A 24,751-nucleotide genomic window follows, 5' to 3' on the forward strand; every position below is an offset into this window, starting at 1 on the left:
ATAATAGCAGTCCAGGCTATATATACTATATTAACAAGAGTGTACTCTAAACGGGTAAATGAGATTTTATTTTATCAAAATTGATTTGCCGTTCCAGGCTTTATTAATACGAACAGTAAATTAGTTTTTACAAATTGGCTTTGATCGTGAAAAAAATTAAAATGTTGGCTTCCAATTATTTCCCTCGTCTGTCATGCAACTTTGTAAAGCAATTTCAGCCAAATGCGTATCCCTGTGAGGTGGCACTGCCATTTCATGGAACTTCTTTATTGCATTAATTAATAATTTAGTCGCTTGTTTTGGATTCTCCTCTTCCATCTCTGATATACCAAGAGAGTACATTTTTTCGCATTCTTCCAAGCACTTGATACGATCCTGGAAATCAAATTCCTTCCTACATTGAGGACATTTGATTGGCTTGCTGGAGTCACGGAACCGTGGATGTAATCGATTACATGCTTTGGAAGGACACCTGTAAAGACTATTGATATTTGCATGTACGTCGTACAAACTACCAACTAACGTGAGAACGTCTTACCATCCTACCTGAGTCTAACCGCGTCATTTGTCAACTTCTCAAACATAGGCCAATCCTCTTGGCAAGCTTGGCAAGAGCAGTGAAACCAATATCTGCCAGCAAGCGTTCTTTGGCGCTCAGATCGATTTCTCTTGGTGAATATTGGCCCATAATTTTCAGCCACAACATCCCCTGGCTTTAAACTACGCGTAGCTCTAATTACTATGTTCGTTCCAACGAAATATCTAAAAATAAATAACGCTTTGTATAAATAAGCCACAGTTCCGTAGCGTAAGACTTTCTTGGCTCAAATATCTCTTGCTACCAATTAATTAATGAACACACGCGTGTTGTATAGTATACGTTGAAGTAATGATGATTAACGGAGAGTTGGAAAGGATGGAAACAATAACTTCCATTATCTATTCCTGGCTTGCAAACAAATATATTCGTGTTAAAATAAAATATAGATTATTAATATTAATTACGAGGCAATAAATAGAAAGATTTAACGATTAATTTTATAGCGAAGCGTTGAAAGTTTATCAAAAGATATAAAGCTGGATGGTCAATTAAATCTTAATTTGTTAGTAATGATTAGCGATTAAACTCAGTGGAAAATGTATGCGGCTTTGAGCTTTCGTTTACCGCATCTGATTACGTCAGTGGAGATACTCCAGTTTAATTGAGGTGCGGGAATTTGCATATGTACTGCGGATTGAGTAGCAAGCAGCCGTATCATCACGTACCAGTACCTTTTATGCATACCGGTACCGCGCGTAGCGTAGATTTTATATTTATTTTGCAGTTAAAAATGCTTTTTTCCCCTAAATCCTCTATGATTTCAACATTAGTGTCGAATAAATCCAGATACAGGTGGTTACAATTCATATTTCACGCACGTGGTAAAAATCCTCTGCTGAATTTTACGCCGTACAATAATATATCGTTATACCTATACTGTCCACGAGTTTAAGTTTTCAGGATCGATTGCTAACTAATGCATGTATGAATGTAATGCAATGAGGTCGAAGCGAACTTTACAAACCAGTCAAAACTTTTGTATGATCACTCTGATTAGCCCGTTAGCTTAGTTAACCCAGCCTTTTACCACGGTACATTATTAACGCGTTAATCACGTCAAAGTGAATACAAGTTATATGGAAGCCTGTCGAGTTCTACAACAAATTGCGATAAATGAATAATTTACTAAAGTTTCACGCTTGATCGTTTATCCTCTTTAACCTCGAGTCCAAGGGAGCCGTTTACTAATGTATTTTTAAATATATCTGCGTCTATCATCTACCACGCTGATGTTTAAATTCATTCGCGTGGAGATAAAAAAAGCTACGTTCTGTCATATGATTAACCGTATAAATTGCGGAAAAATTACGTTTTCCTTTAATTTAGCATTAATGATAATTATCACTCTCTCCACTATTTGCTCGTTGGGCATGAATCTAGCATTACAAAAAGCACTTTCATTAAAACTTAATATATCCAACCGCATCCCACAGAACTTTCATCTCTGAATATTAAAGGTATATGAGCACAGATAAAATTAAATTCCGTACTTATTACCGTAAGCAACACGCTTCAGTTCTCTTAATTTAGTTGCCATCGCTCCGAAAGAGCTGGGGATGTTACAGCCTAATATAGTTTTTTCAAAGTTGTTTCCTTTGCGGACAGCTTCGATCTTTCACGTGGAATAAGGCTTGAGGGGATTTGTAAATAAAATGTGGGATATAATGTGGGTGAAAAATTTTTGTTAGAATTTTACGAGGGCTCTCTCTCTGTAACTTGTTGTTTTTACCTGGTAACTGCTGGATAGCAATCATGATTGAAGCGGGCGACTGTAGGATATATCGCCACCCCCAGGTAGACTGGTCTGCTGCCACGAAATCGATGCGAACTACCCAGGCGCATCTCGAAGATCTCATGGGCGTTGAACTGTAGCAGCTGAAGATTCTTTAGTAATAGAGAGCCGACCGCGATCTCCTCTTCGCCCGGTACCTCTGCGAATCAACGGGCTCTCAGAAAAGACAAGGGTCTTCTATAAACCATCGACGCTCCTTCAAACTTTTTCCCAAATTAACTTCTCTCGACTCTTCCTCACCCTCCACCCTTTCCCCTCTGATCTTATATCAAGCTCATTAAACTCCATTCTTTCCTGGTCAAACAATACATCGCGCAAAATACCTTTCTACCCCTCCCTTCCTCTCTACATTATTAACGCCCTTAACAACAATTATCTCGGAATAATGAAGAAACGTCGGTCTTTTCGCTTTAATTCTGTGTCGAGAACCCTTCACTCGTAATTTTCATTAAAAGACATAGTTATATACTTATAGTACCTGGCCACTATATTCATCAATGTAAGAGCTGCTGCTCTTAAGCAAAGGGTATAATGAGAATCTGTATTTTTTTTTTTTTTTTTTTTCGTAAATCTTTAGGATCCTCGTTTATAGATAAATAGATCTAAAGCGACTGCGGTATTTACGATTTCAATAGGGACGCTCATTGAGAGTTTTAATCCATGCGTGGAAAATAGCGAAATTTCGCTAAATAAGAAAAAATTGTCGAGTTGGAAAGTAATGATTTATGCGATATTTATCGAATCGGTAGATGACTCGAGATTTATTTAATCGGGAATAAATCAATTTTGCGAAATGATGCTGAAATGCGTATACCTGTATCCAGAGTGGTATTTTCGAAGAAATGTACCCTCTGCAAGCATTTAAGAAGGAAGGCAGCCATAAGTGACCTTTCTAAGAAATCCTTGCTGGATCTTTTCTCGTGATGCATTACCAAATCATAGACTCGAACATCGATCTTATCCGTGCTATTTCCAGAAGCGGAATCTTCTCCAGGTTTAGTGGTTTTCGATTCATTCAGCTTTTTTTTCCTGAGTCTCCTTTTGGCGGACTTACTGAGTTTTTCAGCCTCCTGTATCGAGGACACACTGTCACCAGTGCTTTCGACTGCTTCGGATCTTTTGCTCACTAAGGCGTGAATCTTCATAGAGTTCTTTAAACCCTCTTGAGTCACCATACGAAGCGCTAAGGCACTCAGGATACTCATACCGGAACCTACGAGTTTAATAAAAAGATAAACCTCTTGGTAGTCTATATCGTTTATGTACCTGTTGGAATATCTATCTTTGATCACTAAAAACTCCACGTCGTATTTAAAACACAATTATAATGATAAAAGTTGCATTTCTTTCAGTTAACTTTAGACATTCCATCAATTTCAATTATCAGTGTCACAATAGGGTCTAAAAGTAACCGCTACCGTTTTATCAAATATTCAATAAGCGTTTATGGGACCAACAGCGTACAGTATTTATACTGAAAAACGAGTGCCACGTAAAATAAAGTGCACGTTAACGTCACTGTGCTATAAATATAAAATAACATAAAAAATGCTATTGCCAGTACTGTTGGTAGTCCAAAAAAGGAAAAATACGTTCGCTAAAAGCTTTGTTTTTTTCGTCTAGTTTTTGCAGAAAAATATTTCATTTCTATCGGGTAGATTGCTATTCGTCACTGCATACGTATCACTTTTTTTTTTTTTTTTTTATGTAAAACTAGAACTCATTCAACATTTTCTTCGATATTACCTATGAGTAGTGCTAAAATCTTGCACTCGTATTTGTGAAAAGTTGAAATTGCGAGGTCTCTGCATTTTTTAGTGCAGAACGCCACGCTACTGCAATTGGGACAGCCCACTGGTGCTCTTAGCCTAAAAGAGAGAAAAATTGTTTTTTGCAAGGAGAATGCATTATCGTTTCACAAAATCATATATTTATATTACGCAAAGAGGGGCCAAAATATTAGTCTGTGAAAGGGATGAAAAACTGATCAAATTAGTCGATGAATATTCACTGTAATATCATTCTGTACATTGTCTCAATACTATGGAAATTTTTAATAAACTTTAGTATTTATATGATTCTGGCACGCGAGTCAGACGAAAGGAAATTAAAGTTTCTTCGAGAGGAGTAAAAAATATGCATAGCGTTCAAATTTGCTGGAGAAAAAACTGAGAGTAGATTTTTGGTCGAGTGAAGCATATTAAAGATTCTTAGCGTCTTTCACTGAGAATTTCACTTATCTCAGCTGAGTCTCTTCAGTTTTCACTTTGAGCAAACCAAAGGCCGAAATACTACCACACGATGCTTTCATATATACGTTATGAAATAATATAGTAATCCAGAGAGCTCAAAGCAAATTCATTTGCCTTCAAACTTCTGTATAGGGCTGACCAAAGCTTACCTTTTTTCACTGATAATAGCCAGGAGAGAATAGATTTCTCGTTGAGACAAAAGCCACTTACTGGGCAGCATTAAGGGCTATTTATATTTCTGGTCCATTCAAATTAAATTAATCATTTAATACCAGCTGCTAATTGCGGTTGGTATTTAAGGATTGGGGAGGTATGGCTTGTATTTATGCATGGGGATTACGGTACAATTGATATTGAAATTCAGATAATAGCCTATTGTTTGTACCTTGAGAAACATTGCTGGCAGTGAGTGCCGTAGAATTCAGGTAGGAGACAGCCAGCCTGAGGTGGTTCTACTACAAGGACATCGCCAGGATTGATTTCCATGGTTGCCACTGCTTGTTTCCCAGCCATATGTGTTTCCTGTATTTCCAACTGGACGGAAGCGTGTGGGTATTTTGGATTCCTGCCAACGCTTATAGACGGAAGACGATCTGCAATGATTAAAAATTATATCCCAAGAATCTATTAACAGTCCTGCAATTCACGAAAACATTTTTTTTCCATTTTATACACACACACACACACACACACATATATATATATATAATCCTGAGAGTATTATTTTCGTACAGTTGAATTTTTTTGAAAAACTTTACTGCTAACTTCTTTATTTGAGCACGCAGTCGAGCTCTGGAAAAGTTTTGATTGCAAGGCCAATGTTTTGCGCGGATTGGACTATTTTAAAAGTAGCTCTTATAAAATCTTGATTACTTGCACAACGACCCTGCCTTTACCTCCTTCTCCCCCCTCCTCTCTTTCTCTTTCTATAATTTCATTGTTTCATTATTTAAGGGTTATTGTCCTTTTTTTATACCACTAATGGCCTTTGCGCACTTTCATAAGCTTTGAAATCAGTGACATTTGCTCCATAAAAAAAGGCAATGTAAATAAAGAAGGTAGGATAGAGCTGAGGTAGTCCGCAATTAGCGAGTGAGTGAAGGCAATCATTGGAAACGGGCGCCGGGCAGAATACAAATCTGTTCCACTGCAGGAGAGAAGTGCTAAGGTGCGTACAGACATGCAATGGAATAACGTAACGTAACTTTGTTACGCTTTGTTGCGTATCAAGCATTTTATTGTCATTTTATGATACAAGCTGCAGTATCATTCAAACTATGATACACTTGATAAACGTTAAATAGCTCTCTGGATATGTGTGTGTGTGTGTGTGTGTACCCAGGCTTAAACTACGAGCGATAAACTCAATCTTTGTGATTTTCACCGCGCTTGTTAATATTTTGTATAAACCAAGAATTTTACTAGACACTTACACTTATCCCGTATCTTATGGTTATAATAAATTCTGGCGAATTACGCAGAAACAAGTATGTGCAAATAATGCATCATTCTGTCCGAGGGTTTCAGCATAGGAGCTTGATAGTTACGGCATTCCTAGCACCTGAGTACGATGTATAGTAGCTTTATCTTGAATTTGCAGCCAGGGGAATTTAATTTGTTACTCACCTAATGTGCGCAATGCTGCCGATTAGTTTAGCCTCAGGTTAACATTCCTGGAGGAAGTTGAGATGTGAAGTGAATGAGAAAAAGGCATCGAAGGGTATCCCGATAAAATTAGAGTTGGCTTTCCGAGGGAGTTTAATTTTTTTCGTATAACGTAAAGCCACCGAATAAGAAAACTATATTTTTCCAGCACATTTACTCCGATAGAATTTGAATAAGCGAAATTGTAATACAGCGAGTACAGTTTTGCTGCAATAAATGCATTTTCTTGCAGTGGCAAATTTGATAGAATAGTCAGGGTTTAGCGGAGATAAATTTTCAAGACTCTGACGTAGGCTTTTAGGAAAATAGGACAATCTTGGTCCATTTTTAACGTGGTATTCCGATTATTTCCTATCTTGACGTTTATCCCTGTCTGCGCGCAAGACTGGTAAGTACGTGCTAGGAGAGCATTCCAGTGCTTAGTATTCCGGGCTAAGCTTTGTTCGCTATTCCGTCCCATACGCAATGATAAAGACTATTTTCTGTTCTGTCGGTTTCTTACTTTTGTCCCTCGCTGCACTCGCAATATATTGCTTATTCCGTACACTCTACCACTCTGCAGACAAATCAACAAGACGCGATGTTCAATTTTTAGTAATCTTCTCTTCGCGGTAGGCAATGTTACTATACTTACGTCCTATATATAATTCGTTTAAAATTCAACTTTAAAATTTATTAGAACGCATATATAAGCTGCTCGTAATATTTAGCCGTGAGTTAGGAATAATATAGCACGGATTATCTATATAGCTCACCCGCATAAATCGCACCATTTCAATGTATATTTTCCAGGTGTTACGTCTATCTTAACACGTCTTTAAAGTGTGCATATTTTAGGGAGCAGAAACTCTCCAGCAAATTCACTAAAGATTCTGTACAAACTTTTAGCGCTTGTACTTTGATGATATCAATAATGCTTTACTAGCATGAGTTTAGAACAAACGGTCCTTGGAAAATTTGAGGAATTTCTGCCATCTTATGCCATAATGAAATTTCAGGCAAAAGTTTCTATCTCTTACCGTTCTGTTTGTAATAAAGCGCATTAAAATTTATAAATTGCTTCATAACTTTTCTACTATATACACATCAAAAGTCGTTGATCTGAAACGTAAAACATGATAAAAGCCCAGTGCTAAAGTGTAAGAAGCTAAAATGCATTTTGACTGCAATATCTGCTCGAGAAGGTTTTAGCAAATTTTAAGCTTAACTATACAGTGTTATGAAAAAAATTAGTAATTACTGCTCAACTTCGCCGATGTTACACTAGGATAGAGTATGTTATTCCAATATATAAGCTTCTAAGATAAGCAACACAGTATAATACGTGCTTGCTAAGTATATATACTTAATCTCCTTAAATTTGATTATACCTTTGAGAAAATTACGATCGTTAATATTGTAATCTTTATAATGCAGAAAACATAAACGATCGAATTGTGACTAGAAAACTGCAAATTGCTTGTCATTGTGCTGCGCAAAATTGGTCATTGCTTGCAAGAAGCTTGAATGTTCGAAAGTTTAACAAGTTTCAGCGGTCGTTATTTCACAGGACTATTACAATTTTGGAAATAAAATTTTATTTAATTGAACCTCAGTGCATATAGTTATGCGTAAAGAGAATATATGGCATAAATCGTGTTTGGGCGATGAGGTGGAAAAGAAAATAAAGCTTTAAACGACTGGCTAGATATCGGGACTCGAGAAATTTCATCTAAATTTTGAGTAGCCTTTAGACCGCCGCTTTGTTAGTAAAGTTAAAGTTTAACGATGAAAGCAAATTGTTTTAGTCGGTATGTGCTCGCGAGTCGATACTTTTAGCTACGCGCGATCTGATCTAAATAGAAGCTACGCAAATAGTTTATTCGAATTGTTATTAGAAAGACTCTCGAATATTTTACTTCTAATTGAGTGTTTGAAAAACCAAAAAAAAAAAAAAAAAGATTGCGTTGCCCCATTTTTTTCATCAATTTAACTAAAGTGGATACTGTAATTATTTCCTAGATGGGATTAATTGGCTGCAATTTATCGGTTCAAAAAGAAAGATTTAACGATATATTTAATTATAGGAGAGTGTTGACGATGGAGTAACATTTTAAAAGATTTAAAAGATTAATATCTTTTAAAAATTGTTTCAGTAGAATTTGTACTTGATCAACAAGAGTACGTGAATATCATTCGTAACGCGGAGTTATATATTTGACCCAAGTTACTCTCAAGGCTTGGAATTTCAGCATTTACGCTATAGTGCAGAACCTGTCCCTTTTTTCCCTTCAGTGCGATGTGAAATAGATGGCATGGTCGTTTTTCATTCACATTAATCCTTCCATTATTTATATATTTCGTACACGTATAACGCGTGGTATTATGATTTTCAGTAGAAGCCTGACAGTTGACGAAAAATAAAAGAATGGCGATATTTTGAATGAAAAAAATGGTCATATTGTAAAAGTTGGGGGGAGGGGGGGGGGGGGCAGAGAGAGAGGCTCGCGTATCCACTCTTTAATTCGGCGTTTAACGATCCTGCCGAGCTTTCCTTCCTACCAGACAAAGTGAAATAAATGGATTCCGTTTCTTGTATTTCTACGCCAGCGTGTAATAATAGTAATGGCTGCATTTGGAAGCTCTATTCGTAAGTAAATTCTGGTTTTTCGTTTTAAATCGCCCTTCGCGGGACGGTATTATTCTAGAGTTCGCATGAATCACCGCGAACAAGTTAATGCACGATTTTAGCATAATTATTTCAAGCCACTTAACTGGATTTTCTTCGCGTGAATTATACAACTTGTGTCAAATGGATAAGTTAGTTATATCCTCGTGACCTCCTGCATCTATTACAATTTACAATTAAGAGAGAGTCGCCGAAGCAGTGTGGTCTATTCAACGAATGGAGCTTTTAAATCCCAGTGAAAAAAATATATCATAGAAATGATTCAGCGTGTTTCGTCTGTGACATCGAGAGAGAGAGAGAGAGAGAGAGAGAGAGAGAGAGAGAGAGAGAGAGAGAGAGAGAGAGAGAGAGAACTTGGGGGATTGGAAGAAGTGTACTCGATAACGTTTTAACTGTAACGCGAACTAAAGCATCGTGAAGGGAATTGGCGAGCAAAAGGGGGTAGGTACCCAGGTGACTTTGGACGATTGTCAGTTAGTATTAAGGAACATCTCGGTAATAAAATATTCTGCAGCACGATGCCCTTGAGAGAAGAAATTGGCCCGTGGCAAGAGCACTTAGATTCGACGCCTTTGTGGAAAATTCAGAAAGCAACCTTCTCCAGCTACCAGATACAGCTATATGATGCAGCTATTTTACAGAAATTTATTGATATATACATATATACACATATACACTGGTAAAAGCCCAGTGCTCTCATATCAATTCCTCGCGCATAAGCAGCCGCTTAATGTTTCGAACAAAGTGAACATGGAAGACTATATTAAAAGTTTGTTGTCTGAGCGTTCTCCTCTCCCATCTTTTATCTTTCCTCCCAATTCTCTATCTCCTGTTTTTCTTCCACCGTTCTTCCGAAGGAGAAGCTATACATGTATATATATATATATATATATATATATACAGCGCAGCACAACGCCGTTACAATCCTGCCCTCTTGTTTGAGACTACTCAAGCTTGAAAAACTTTTCACCCAAGCTCTGTTAACATAAAGAGTACTACCTACAAAAAGTCAACATTCCACTCAGCCGGTGGACGCTTTTAAACTCCTCGTCTTTGATCATGGAATCGCGTGCACCGGAAACCAAGCTGCGTCAAATTGATCACTTTTCTCTCTCAGCCGTTAAATTATCCCTATCTATATAGCATAATTCCTAGTGACACCTTCTCGCGACTTATCTATACTTCCTTAATCTTCTCCGCTATAATTTACGAGCCACTAAACTTTTACTTCCTCCATCCTCGGTTTAGCAGCACAACAGGACAATCGGACAGTACAATGAACAAGCGCTAAAACACTCTTTAACGATAGCTCACTCGAGCTTGCGAGTAATTTGTTTTCAGTCGTAACGAACCTGATCGTGCTACTAGATACAGCTGAATAAAAAAGTCACCGAGAAACTCATTAGCCAGCTGCCCTGGTAAAGTGCAGTCGCACTAGTTTTCTACGACTCGCGACACTCTGTAAAAAAGCTAACTATATTTGAGATTCTTTTGTTCCATTCCTCTCTATACGTCTATACATTCTCTCTTTCCATCCTACGGTATATATAGATACAGTAACAAACGAAGATCGACCAGTCAATGGTATACGTACGCCGGGATTAGCGTGCAAAAAGATTGTTTTTGCAGAGTTAGAGGCTCCGCTGTGTTCTGAAACTACCTGATTGCTTCTCGCAAAACTTTTCCAAGAGCCTAGCTTTTATATATATATATATATATATATATATACACACACACGAGAACGTGTCTACTCTCCCACGTAAATAAATAATAGCAATCGAATTTTCCATCATGTTGTTCCAACAAGAGCAACGACGAAGAGAAATGTAGGAAAGGGTTTCATTTTCTGTATGAGGGAGAAAAAATTTGGACTATCGAAGGCCGGATTGCGTCTAGGAAAAAGCACGCATTGGCGATTCGTGCTGTTGTTCGAAGGACACAGCTCGACCGACGCATTTTCTATTGTCAGCACTGCACGAAAGCATAAAGAGCGCGACGTGTCCTTAAGAACGGATTGTACGTTTGCGTATAATATTGCTGTACCTTTCAAAGCTATATCGAGTTAAACCGTTCTCCCGGGCAAAATCGACTATGGGTTCCCATGGTAACGATGGTTTTCGGTGTTCTCTCTCTCTCCCTCTCCTCTCTTAGGCCATGACGCGATATCCGTGAAAACCAACCCTTTCGTTTTCCGCTTCACGATCGATCGCCCACATCGATTTCTACGTCTCTCGATTATATTCCTACAATCGTTGCTGAAACCACCGCTGCCTGAATTTTTATCACTGGCAGCATTGCTTTTGTAAAATTTCGATCCTGTTGTTTCGCAGTTTAATGGATGCAGCACTTTTTTGCATCTAAAAGCTTTGCCCGGCGTACGAGTATGATTTGAATAAGGCTTTTTCCGACAGATGCGAGGTTTATTGCGCAAGAGACTGCTTGCTGCTTTTGGACAAGGAGTTTAATCGGATGGTAGAAAATGTCAGAGAGAAGAGAGAGAGAGAGAGAGAGAGAGAGAGAGAGAGAGAGATCAGACTTGAGCAAGAACTTTCCTTCATATAAATGTTAATCCAACCGAATTCGCTACTCTTCCAGGATTCGTTAAGCTTTTGGTTACAAAGTTTTTCTACTTACAACGGGAAATTAAAGATTCAATTTCTCTCCTTGTCTCTTCTACCTCGATAATTCGCTATTTCGTTTTCACTTTTTATAATGAATCTCGGATTTTTTTTAAAAGCTGTGTGTCGTGCTGCTGCTATACTGCAGCTATACTGCTACTGGTCTAAAGCTTTCAATGGTCAGTGAATGGGTGGCAATAACGAAAGTAATTGAGAGCATATCGCACGTCAGTTTTACGCCGGTGGTGAAACCGTGGCTGGATAGTGCCTATAACAATAGTAACTTAATGGCCGAGTAATAGCACACTAAAAACTCTTACGATGTCGTCCACAGGTGAGTTTACAGCGCGACTTATACTTCAGCAATGGTTTCTCGTTTGCTGCATCAACTATATATATCCTTTATCTTTTAACTCCTTATAGCAGCTTTCGGTCAGATTTGTAGCTGTACAATTTACGTGCTCGACGCGATCTTGGATTATTTATATAAAACTGCGGTCTAGTGCTCCAAGAGCGTCCATTGAATAAACTTGCGAAATTTGCATAATTAATTGTAACTTTGTCAATTTCCAAAGTACATGAGCATATTAGTATCGATCGATAAGTAGACAAGTGGTTTGAAGAGGGAAAATATGCAAATTGTCATTTTGTTCAATTTTCTGTTTCTACAAGATGGCGTAACGTCACTTTAAATAAACGTTCTCCTCAAGCTACTCCCGCGCTCCACAAGTCGCTTTTCTCCCCTTATATCGAATGGTTATCGATGAAGCGTAGGAGAACACTGAGCGACAGCGTCTCTTATGCTTATGGTGTTAACCGAACCAAACTAGATATTTCTTCGTAAAAGCAATAACATCAAGGGCTGCGAGCAGAAATAAGCTATTAAACTGATTATAATGATCAGAACAATATTGACAGTCAATAAGACAAGTAAATTCACTCTGTGCTATTTCTGGAGAAGCCCTTAAAAATATTTATATCCCGATTGCGAGCAAAATTCGATAGATACAATTTCGCAACACTATCCTAAATAAATGGTAATATCCTAGAATTGCAGTATATACCATATAAAGAGAGTTCGAGTCGAGAGGAAAGAGAGTATATTGAAGATAAATTTAATTTTCCTCTGCGAAATAAATTTTTTATTAAATCTTTCCAGCTTCATGGTATTCCGGAGGAATAATTTTCCAGTGTGAAATATAGCTGCTTAAAGATTGACGCAAGATTCGATAGAGAGAATGAAGTTTATCGGAAACAATGGAGTGATGGTTTTTGCTTGATTACCGTCAATTTGATCTGCTTGAGACACGACAGATATGGAAGCATTTTGTTGTGATTTGATGTTATTGTAAAGGGTAGTGGTATAAAAAGAAACGCATATATATATATATACTTACAGCTTCGTGCTTCATTTTCATTCAAAACGGATGCAGCTGGAACAAGAGCCTTCTCCATTTCGTTTATGCAACGTTTGCTTGCTTCCATCTTTTGCTGAATTTCCTTTCTAAAATAAAAGAAAAAAGAGACGAATAAATCGCATATATATATGCGTAGGTATGTAAGAAAAGGAGAGAGAAATCTCTTTGGCATAATTATTAAAAAGCTTAGATGATATAAGGCTACACGCAGCGAGAGTCTCGAAGGAGAAACTTTTGGGAAAAACGCTGATGCTTCGCTTTCGATTTGCTATACTCCCATTAAGAAAATGTTTTCACACAGTTATCTGCTGTCCGAGTGCTACGATGTAAACGTAACTTTTCCTTTTCAGCAAGTTTTCCCGGACATTTGCTTGGTCTATTTCGTGGGCAGATGTGTGTCTTAGAATTCGGTTGAGAAGTTTTTGCTTTGTGCGGTTGGGGTATATACTTGATGTAGTGGTTGTGTAAGAAGTTGAAAGCCAGCGTTGCCTGTAATCTCGGCCAGGAGCCAAAACAGAAATTTCGACAGGCGTGGAATTCTTTTCCACGTCGTCGTATTATTCGGTTCTACGCCGTACAGCTATTGCACGGCGTGAATTGTACCAGCTTCCGCTAAAAGGCGACAGCTAGATAAATTGTGCTGCGTTACAACGACCACCACCCGACTAGGAAATTTCCACTGAAAATACCTGGAGATAAATAGGAGCATCGATCTGTACACGCTGCTATAGGGTGAAAGATGTCGGTGCACTCGATATTTGAAAAACAAAACCCTATATACTGCACGTGCATTGTCACGCGCAGGGGAATGATAGTTAACAAGCCTATGAATGAACAAAAACCTCTGGCAATCGTTCTCGTATCGTTGCAGCATTCTCGTATATATATATATATGTATATACATTATATAGAGTTTTAATAGTTTGGTCAGGTTGCATGGTTTATGAAGAACAATATTGGATCGGGTGACGACGTGATTTATTAACTGTTCGGTGAATGCCCTTTTCGAGAAAAATATAGATGGCAAGGTTTCATTAAGCCTCCAGCCTGTTTATTTATTCATACAATTTTAACAAAGGTCGTTCTCTTTTTTACCCGACTCAACGTCAGCAGCAAACAGAGCTAGATTCAGCTAGCAGAGGCACACACAGGCTGCGTTCAATTGAAATTCGAGATGTCCAGGAGATTCCCTTTTCTCAGGCGCGCGAGGTGAAGCGACCCAGCCGCCTGTCGAAACTTTGACTTTCCTCGGATGAGTAGCGACGCTTTAGCCGTTGCTGTTTCAAGCGATTCGTAGCTCTTTAAGCACTGAAAGGCTATTAAAAAAAGGAGGGAATTATTCCGTGCCGCAATATCAAGGCTTCTTTTATTTTTTTTTCCATTATCCCAATTTCACTCTCGACGATGCTTTGTAGCCAACAACCGTGACAGACGTTCTTGTCATACAGAGGTATACCATGCTGTGTGCTCTGTGTGTATACGTATATATGTGTGTATATATACGCCACAATACATACCTCGCGCCGTTTGCCATCGAGTTCCTCCAATTGCAAGTGTCCTGCGTTCCATTGTGTGCTTCCACATTTTTTCCACCAGGCTCTTCTCAACCCCTCATTTTCCCTTGCTCCGTTCGAGCTACCAATACTTCAACGTGAACTGCGCTTTTTATATTAAAAGAAAATCCAATATCGTCATAGTCATCATCCCCTCTCGACCCCTGCTTCGCGAACACTTTATAAAGAGCTATTTTCCTCTTGTATTGGCTTACCAATCTAACAATTTACTTGATTAAAGGATTTTACGCTAATTCCATTTACAAACGAAGCTTCTTAATCGGGTAAGCTTCAAACGAGGAGAAGACTTTTCTCCCCCGTGAGATGAAACTCGAGAGAGAGAGAGAGCTGTCTGATGTGATTTCTAAAAGAATAATATTGAATTTTTTCTTGGTGATTTTTGCAGAGCGCTGCTAAATCCATATCCAGTGGAGGAATCTGCTCCTCGTTAAATCTACGTTTATGTATATGTATATATATATATATATATATGTATGTATGCAGTTATACTCGCTTTAACCCCATAATCTTGCCATTCTCGATATTAATTCTATACAATAAACGTAGCGCGACGAGTTGGATGAAATTTTTGTCAATTGTCAGGCAATAATCTGGTCAATTGTATTTAATGGGGCCTGAATGTGTAATAAATGGGCTAACATGCATGTCGATAAATCAGTTTTCGCGTTAACTATAAGTGTAATCTATGGGCGGATATTGATGAATATATAGAATATTAAGAGTCGATCGCGCAAATACAATCTGTAAACAGGCTGTCAACACGGTATTTTGGAGGAAAGCCGATAATACCATATTTGGCGTGTAAATAAATGTGGATGTGTATATATATATATATATATATATAGAGTATATAATATACTATAGGCGCGCACCGGATGAACGAAGGATGAAGAGTGGAGTTTGTCGAGGTAGGGAAATGCAAGTCGATGCACGGGACCGAAATTCGACAAGAGGGCAGAAATTATTGGCGAAGCTTATCACGAAAATCAATATGACAGGCCACACTCATCATCAGTCGCCTCAAATCCAACTCCCACGAGAAAGCAAATTGGCCCGGTAACTTTGAATTAACCCTTGGCGAATGTCATCCTTCGATCCTCCTTCAAGGTGGAGTGTCAGTCAGCACGCATCCGGCCATTTATTCATAAATTTAATTCTTGGATAAAAATTAAACGAGAGCTGCTGCATAATTCAAGAAAAAGATTTCACTGTAAAAAGTTAATTTATGCGGGCGAAAATGTCTGCGCTGGAGAGGAGCTTTACCCAACACGTTGCTGAAAAATGATACTACCCAACCTGTGTTCAATCCCCTTTACACAACACTCACTTATTATATAAGCGCGAGGAATGGGGATGAGGCTCGAGGACCGTTTACTGTTTCCGACTTGGCAATCTCACGCGTAACACACGATCCGATCTCTCTTATAGTATATACAGTGTGTGTAAACAGGTCGGCAACTTTTAACATTTCCAGCAACTTATTTTATTGAGAGCTGAAAAAAAATAAAATCAAGTGGAAAAAGCTAGCACCGTGCGCTCAAATCGTAAATCAGCGACGAAGAAGTATTTTAGGGAAGAACTTTAAGTGCAATTTTACGAGCTTCATGGATAAAACAGAGAGTTATTTCTAAGGGTTGACCGGAAAAATTGAGAATTTATGTGTACGGGTACTAGCTCGCGCCACTTTGTTTACTTCGGTTATACGTTTCACCGTAATGTATGCGAGAACGCTTAATCGTTGCTTGGACAGTGGAGCGCTGAAAATTCTCGGCTAAAAACTGGAAACTCCGGAAAACATTTAAAAAAGCACGTGAGGCAAAAGTCAACTGGCTGAATATGAAGAGCCGTAATAAAAACGAGAAAAAGCCGTTTTCAGTTTTGCCATGGTGGCTTAATCACTGGAAGAAATGGTAAGTATCGAAGAATAAAATTTCGACCAGGGGCAAAGTCTCATTCCCATCCATATTTTCTTTCTAATCACCAAAGTGTGTCTCTTGATTTTCCTGATTTTCACCGGAAAATTGCCATGTCGAATGAATGGAATGGAATATGGTGGATTGGAATGGTTTTGGGGCGTGTGAATTATTTTAGTCAGACTGCGGAGTTGATAGAAACAACAGACTTGCTTATAATCGCGTTAGCCGAGCTTTTGGGTTTGCAGCTAGCGAGAGTAGAGGATAAGGGATAAAGTTGTTTAGCTAGTTGTAGTTTTCAAAGTCATGGTCACGGTTTGAATGCAATGAATGAATGGACACGCGAGGATTAAGGCCCTCAAGAGGATTGAAAGGACCTTATGGAACTGTTGGATTTAGCTGGAGAGACGCCAGTCTCTTCTATTCCTTTAATGTACCTTTGGTATATACCTATATAGTATGATATATATATATATATACACATATATATATATGCGACCCATTTGCATCTTCGTGGAGCCCTGCACGAATTTCGTTGCTCTCCGTGTCTGGAATTCCTCAGTTCGAAGGCCTTTCAACATGTGAACTCGTTGAAATACTCTCTATTTTATTTTTGATCTTCGTGCAAAACATTCCAAAAAATTTACCCCAAACCACAGTCTGTATAGGATAACCCTCTAAATTGCATATTCCCTAGAGGGAGCTACTTTTTTATTCTCCGTGCATCCTACTACTTATTTAATTTCTAATTAATGATACAACACGTTAACGTTTTGATAAAAAGCGAGAAGAAAAGAGCTTTGTAAACTACATCAGAATTTTATCCCATCCCCCGCGCGAGGAACATTAATATTCCTAATAAATCATTCATCGTTTCAAAACCTTTAAGAAGTTTTTATTGAAAAGCAATTTATTTCAATTTGCGGCTTTTATGAGAATTTTATGTACGTCGTACCAGATGCTAAGTATAAAAACTGCGTTACAGGTAATACCTGTCATTTGTAGCTTGACGCGCCGTACGATATACTATCAGTCAGATCGAGTATTGATTGAATCTCGAGCTATGGCATTAGAAAATAAATGTATATCACGGTCAAAGCAAACAATGCTGCGCGCATCGTTTGTAGCCCATGAAAAAAAAAAGTTCAATTTCCATTTCAACTTAAAAAGGTAATTTAAATTTCAAAAGGATATAAATTTTAAATTCAATTATATATCTTTATTAATTATACATAACGAGTGGGGCAGTGGCTATAAAAAATTCTACTGTAAAAGTATCATAAGATAAACGTAAATCTTATACAGCTAGACTTCATTTTCATATATTTTTATATAGTATTATCTCTGTTCGGCCTGTAAATGCACTTTATTGCTCACATTTTAAATCCCTTTTTTCACGACTCGTATTCGCCAAGCAGCTCCGCGAAGCAGAGTGAAATAAGACTGCGCGAAAAGGGCATAAAACTCCTACCATCGCATTATTTTAATAGCTTTAGCATGAGAAATCACAGGTTTTTTCGATGCTCGAATAAGAGAATAATAGCAATTTTCCGAGCGGCTGCTTTTTATAGCGAAAAAACGGTAAAAGGGAAATACTAAGCTACGACTAAATGCATTAATTATTGACAATTGGAATTTTCGTCGGATTATTCGACTTTGTTCTTCACAGGGAATCTTTATGCTCCTTATCGCTAAGCCCCCCATATAGATTCGAGCTCGTATCGATGAATAATAACTTTGATCACCGCGGTCTAATTACTCGACTAATTACGAGATCGAGGCAGAAGCGTATGTACATGTTTCACTTTTGGGGAGGAAGAAAAAAAAACACACGAAAAAGACATTGTACACTCTGTAAACCTAAACGAATTTTACCAACGCTTAACAGTGAACCTTACCATTCCATCGAGAGTTTTGCATGAAGTCTCGAAAACCAATTACTCGAACTTTCGCCAACTCCTTTTCTTTGAAAACTTGCCGCGACGAAGAAATAGAAATTCCTTTCGAGGATTTCCACGCATCAAGTAACTCTACTAATACACCTTTGGATCTCTACGCGATCCTCCTTCGTTCAGCACCCCCCCCCCCCCTTCCCCTCTTCCGTACACTACATCCCATCCCTATCAGTTTTGTATGTCTCCCCAAAGTGTAAATTAAACGAAATTGTTGCCAGAGATGAAAAGTTAATCATTTCAACGGTGGAAAATGAAGCTGCGGCGAGGCTTTAATTGCAACGCTATGTACATGACGGATATAACAGTGCATTATTGGAATGAGTAATTAGTATAGGTTGTGTTTTCCGCGGTGTTCCCCGACACTTCTTTGTTTCGGCTGCTTTTGTTCGGGCGCGACGCGCGACGTCACAAATCTGTAATTGCACGGATGTAGGATAGAATAAAATTTAAGGCTGAAGTAGGATATTGGCGATTGGCATTCATTTGATTCAAGCGACTATTGGGACTGCAGATTATTGGAAACTCGAAGATCGTAACTCCGGTGCAATGTCTCCGTGATATTTTATTTGGCCGGACTCATATTGTTCAGAAAGGTTTATCGAATTCCTTTGACGACAGTGCAATCGCCAGACAGAACGAATCTCCATGGAAAATTACGAAAGGCAGACTTTCCTAGTAAATTAATTGCCTTCTGTCTCGCGCTAAAGCTTACGATCCTTAATTTACTCTGCACGTAGAAAAGTGTGCAAGAGATAGGAACTTGAGTTGCCAAACTTGAATTTTCTTCGGGCTTCTAAGCTCGCACGATCTCTCGAATGTCAGATACTGTGCAAAATGTTACAACTTCTGCAGCATTGGTAAATAAAAGAAAAGCTTTTTTATCGTGCACTTAAGAATCAACGCTAAAGGCGCTGTGCTATAGCGTGCATGCATTTTTAAAGGTGTGTAGAATGTTACGCTAACAAATGAATTCTGAATTTTTCTGCTGACGCGTGAATATTGAATATTGCTCGCGTGCGTTCTACTTCCAAAATAATGTTATTGGGGACGAGAATCGTTTTAATAATTTTCCAACTATGTTTGAAGTTACTGCAGCGTGTAAACGCAAGGTTCTTGGAAAATTACAGGAAATCAGCCTTTCTAGAAGATTACGCTTTGCTATACGGGAGAATACTGATGCTATATGGTTACGCCTGACGATTTCCAGTCTCTGAACGCAAAGTTCTAAAGGCTTGCATGCTTTCGTAGGAGTTCCAATTCCAACTAAGAGTAAGATAGAAAGTCGTGCAAGACCGAATTAAAGAGGGTGGAAGATATGTAGCTCTTACTCCGCGCTCTACCTTATACTATTTCACGATGATTGAACAATATTATAAGGTCCCTCGTCAATCGGTATCTCCGGTATTAGCATTCCATCAAGTTTCTTTCGCATATTATATTTAACATTTTCCAGAGAGTTTCCACGTAATAAATCATTCGATTAACTCATTGGGCAAATTTCATCAAAATTTCCCTCATACTTGTACGCTTTGCACCAACCACAATTTCGTTAAAGCTTATATTTTTCATAACTATTTAGATTTTATTCAAATCTTTCGTGTATATCCCGACCAAGTGAAAATCTTTCGGAGATTATAATCTCGTGTGAAAGTATTGGTTTGATGGATGAGGCTTTTATTGAATTCCGGTTGGCACGGTGATAGATTTTCTTTCTGCGAATTTATCACGTACAGCGTTAATTCAATTGTCGTTCTTATTCATTGCACGAATAGCTAGAGATGTAATCCTTTTGGATTAAAAATGGTAAAATGTACACGATACGACACCCAAGATAATCCCTGCTTTCAACTGGTTCGAAATCTTTATTTGTTTTTTTACACAGGTCTGCTGCGGTTTCTCTTCCCTGCAGATTCGCGTATAGTCTACCTATTCCTTTTCTACATTTATATTCCCCCTGCCCCCACCCCTCTTACTTCATTCTTCATTGCAGCGACTTTATACCTTTTTGCATCAAAATATTTTAAATATTTTTCATGTCTCCTCGAAGCTTTCTTCCCTTCGGTTTGTAAGCTGCAGAATAACAGTCTGGAAATACCTATAGGTATAATTTAATTTTATGGCTTTTCGAGTAGAGCATAAATTTCTATCTTCAGTTCGCCAACTTCGATTTGCGCGACTAAAAATTATCTCTATCTTCCATGCTCTACAATTACTCTGTAACTTTATCAACTATGTTATTGGGCATATTTTTAATGTTTCAATTCAATTACGTTTTATACTGCTTATTCATGTTACAATAGTGGACAGATATTACACTGTTTGTACCAACTAGTGGCCATTTACGATTTGTTCCGAATATTGTGTGTGCAACTTCGAGTAATTATACTATCGAGCATCTGTACGTGCTTTCATGGATCCGTAAGATTTTTATTCCATACAGGTTTAATTAGAAACACATGTTGCAACTCTCTCTCTCTCTCTCTCTCTCTCTTGGTGTGCTGTGTGTACATTCCATATTAAAATTGTATTGATAAAAATAATTTAATTGCGGAATGTACACGAGTAATCTCGAGTTAAAGTTTGCAAGTTTGCCATCGTGAATCGACCTATTGAAAACATTTGCAAAGTTGCACTAGACGAGTCCTTTCAATCGTAGCCACAGTGCTAAGTGGATGCTTCTTGTCAGCAACTCCAAAGCCCGGAGTCAAACTACCCTGCTTATTTCAATCCTTAAACTAGCTTGATTAGTTTGCATGCCATAATCAGATTTAATCTCCTTAACCAATTCGCTGTGCGAATACAAGGCTTTTGCTTATTCGATTGATTTCTCTACTGTGTTTTTGAGAATTTCATCTCGAAGCTTTCGGAATGTCCGTTCTTCCCTCATCGTCACTATAATTACCATACCGCACAAGTAATTATAAATCCCACTTTTCTTTCAACGGCAGAAATGAAGAAGCCACGGCTGCACTACTAATTCTTGCATATTTGTTTTGTGAGATTTTAACCGAGCTTATTTTCCCTTACAGGCTGGGGAATCCCACCTACCCACGTCTGTCCATCACCAAGGGCCAAGGGATGCTTAATGCATTTTTATCACTCTCTCCATAAAAAGGAATGTGTTTGCCCGTAGAAAATTGTCAGAAACTAACCAACGGAAACAGAGACGTTAGCCTGGATAATGAAGTTGAGTCATGGGAGAGTTGCTACACTCTACAGAGGAAGTAGTTGGTATTTGCGGGACGTGATGAAATACATTCAAGGGTATAGTGGTTGAGCTTAGTGTGGTCCCTATTTCAGCATGAGAATGGAAGCGTGCCTTTTCGGCCACGTCGATAGTCAAGCGTAACTGGAAGATCCACCGACGATTAAGCTATTTCAGAACTCCTGTTTAATTCCAAAATAGCTTAATCATAATACGTCAAATCGATTGAGTTTAGAAACTCGTTCATTCTTAATTAGCATCAACCTATTATACACGGTCGAGTTTTTCTTATCCCACTTTAATTAGCCTTTCATCGAAACTTAAAATCCTCCATTTAAGCTGCTAACTGGTGAGAATAATCATCCTCCTTAATTATTATCCATCACTCAGTTGCCTATCAAGGTTATGCTCTTCCTCTTTCATCTCATCACCATTAGATGCTTATCTGTAATATAGTTTTTGTAACTTTTACATTATACTCCAATTAACCTTTCGTTCACCGTTCAGCCAACCGGTCAGTTTTATTTTGTTATACTATATCAATTAGAAAATATCGAAGGTTAAATTTAAACAAATTACTCTGGAACGAAACTTTGTCGACATTTTCTAGAATCATTTATCGGAAGGCCGATGAGGCTCTCGTATTTTAACGCTGGGGAATGGAAAAAATCATGTTTGGTTTTCCCCCATTGTTGGATCTTCTGTTATAAAAGCTAATTAATTATATTATAGCGCGCAGATGCTCTGTTTGCTTATACTATGCGAAACGTACCTTTAGAAGCAGTTAGCTTTCAGCATTTACAGGAAGAGATGCATTCCGACTATATGCCTCTTAAAATTAATTATTAAACCTCAATTCCGGTTGAAATTTAGTCATGGCACTTTAGCCGATGCCGTTGAGAATTGTTCTTCATATCCATTTCTCCGTTGATGGATTCCCATTGCAGGGATGCATATAAACAACCGCAGCGTTAGCGAGGAGAATGGCAATTTTTGTGGTGACATCCCGCTGTGTTTCCAGCGAACCAATTAAAAACGGGAAATGCGAAACGCATTGCTTTCGTGTATCTAAAAGATTCGTTATTACTGTACGTATTAACTCTACTGGTAACTACATTACTTTGTGAAAACATTTAGCTACGTTGGTTTTTCTTATAAATCTACATAAGCTTTGCTCATTTCATCCCGTAACCGTGTTCCATGCGTCTTTTAGGTGCGAGATTAATTCATAAACCAACTGATAGAATACCATGCAGATATATATGTATATAAACAAAATTAATCCTGCATTATTCTACAGTTACAAACTACAACTATATATATATATACTATACATTATATATTTTCTGTTTATAAATCCTTCTCTGTTGTCTAGGGTTTACAGGTTGATATACGAATTAAATTCTAAACCTGTAGGAACATACATATGCAATTACCATGCTAACGTAGGTATATATACATATATCATCCATGCACATAACAACTCAAGCTAACGCAGATCTGACGGTTTTAACGGTTTGGATAAGAACCAGCTAATTTTTTCACAGTACAAGGGGCAGCGACACTTGTGCTCCAGCAGAATCTGTACTTGGTATTTCGTATAGCGTATTTACTCCTACCCGAGCGTAATTTCATCTTCGCATAAGCTTCTGGTATGTAAACTATATCCTGGCCAAAGATTTCATTGCTCCTGCTCGCATCTAGTAAACTAAAATTATTCATTGCATACTTCACATTCTACGTTCTAGGGAGAATTTACATTTCACATTTGCTTATCTGGAACCCGAAATGCGAGCATTTTAGAAAAATATACTACGTCGCATAGCCTTCCATTTACTGTGCTGCAGGATGGTAAAAAATTGTCGCGTTGGAAAAGAGCCTGGCGTTCGCATTATAGTTATAAGAATTAAAGGGAATTGCGTCGTAAGATTTTCATCGGTTAATGGCAGCGTTTCGTGAGCGAAGTTTTGAGAGGGTTTGAATGCTCGTGCAGTTGGCGTGAGAAAGGACTTAGTTGTGTGGAAGTTAGCATCTCTTTAAAGGAGACAGTATTTTACCACGACAAAGCCTAGGACAGAAACCTTGTAAACAAAAAAGGTAATAGTATTCGTTCTTGACCTGGTTAAAGTTTCTGGTATAAGAGCATAGATAGCACTTTTTACGATATACGATAAACTTTAACCAGCACACGAGTTCCCTGTATCCCATCAGCTTTGTCAATTAGAAAATAATTACTTATTCTTCGCGTTGATGTACATCGTTCCGATGTCGTTTTATCTGCTTTATTGAAAAAGTACCTATATATACATCTTCGATACTAAATTTACGATTGAACGATAATAATCTAGAGGTATGGAGAGCGTCAATATTTACCGTATGCTCGTTGGTAAATCTCCATCTGCAGCGAAAGCGAGATCCTCCATCGCATTATGGTATTCTTTTATGGCCATGAAAACTTCTGCTCTGCCTACTAAAGCTAGTGTCAACGAGTAACCCTGATCGACTTCTCTACGTGTTCCTGGAAGAAAAATACAATTTAGTCATAGTGTTAGATAGGACACGTATGCCTATAAAAAATTGAGTATAATACAGCAGCATTTCTGTGGCTTTCCAAACAAGTTTACAAAATAAATTAAAAGTTTAATAGCAAAGATAACATAGTATGTTTTATAAATATTTGAAGCTTATTTAGTGGTAAATAGCAGGGCAGGGGAAAATTCAAAGTATACCGTTTGGAGGAGCTCGCAGTACAGATTGACTGAATAGAACGAGTGCTTTTTCATATTGGCCTGCAGTGGCTAGCTGATACCCTTCGAGCCTTTTACATCTGGAAATATTGACGTCCTTGTCCCTGAAGAACGGCTTGACTCGCCTTAACGTCTCTACGACGACATCCTTTATTTTCCCATCAGTAAACACGGTTCGTATTCGATCCTCGTCATTCTCCAGACGACCAAAAATACGCGTTATCCACGTCTCACCGACATTCTCCATCACACAATCGCTAAATTCATGAAAAAAGCCTTTCTTCCCCGATCTTACCGTCTCCGAAGAGCACAGCGTTCTGTAAAATTGATTCCCTTCCTCCAT

The 24,751-nt window shown here is 38.2% G+C and overlaps 1 protein-coding gene across 1 annotated transcript; it reads right to left on the reverse strand.

Annotated features, from left to right (window-relative positions):
- Positions 1-33: 33 nt before the first annotated feature.
- On the reverse strand, positions 34-24,751 carry LOC136776214 (SET and MYND domain-containing protein 4-like). The gene is made up of 9 exons (XM_066731594.1): positions 24,391-24,751; positions 24,035-24,179; positions 12,994-13,100; positions 5,031-5,238; positions 4,140-4,261; positions 3,208-3,606; positions 2,331-2,532; positions 547-762; positions 34-472 (listed from the first exon to the last, which is right to left on the reverse strand). The coding sequence occupies exons 1-9, from the start codon at positions 24,749-24,751 to the stop codon at positions 157-159; spliced, it is 2,076 nt and encodes a 691-aa protein (XP_066587691.1). The 3' UTR covers positions 34-156.

This window comes from Prorops nasuta, unplaced genomic scaffold (genome assembly GCF_024137725.1).
Source record: "Prorops nasuta isolate Cenicafe-Biocafe unplaced genomic scaffold, Cenicafe_Pnas_1.2 PNAS00009, whole genome shotgun sequence".
Classification (NCBI taxonomy): Eukaryota; Metazoa; Arthropoda; class Insecta; order Hymenoptera; family Bethylidae; genus Prorops; species Prorops nasuta.

Coding starts and splice junctions, on each gene's coding strand:
- LOC136776214 (XM_066731594.1), bottom strand. CDS start 24,751: ATGGAGGAAGGGAATCAATTTTACAGAACGCTGTGCTCTTCGGAGACG. Junction 4,262..5,030: donor TGCCAGCAATGTTTCTCAAG/GTACAAACAATA, acceptor TCTCTCTTTTAG/GCTAAGAGCACCAGTGGGCT. Junction 473..546: donor AATGACGCGGTTAGACTCAG/GTAGGATGGTAA, acceptor TAGTCTTTACAG/GTGTCCTTCCAAAGCATGTA.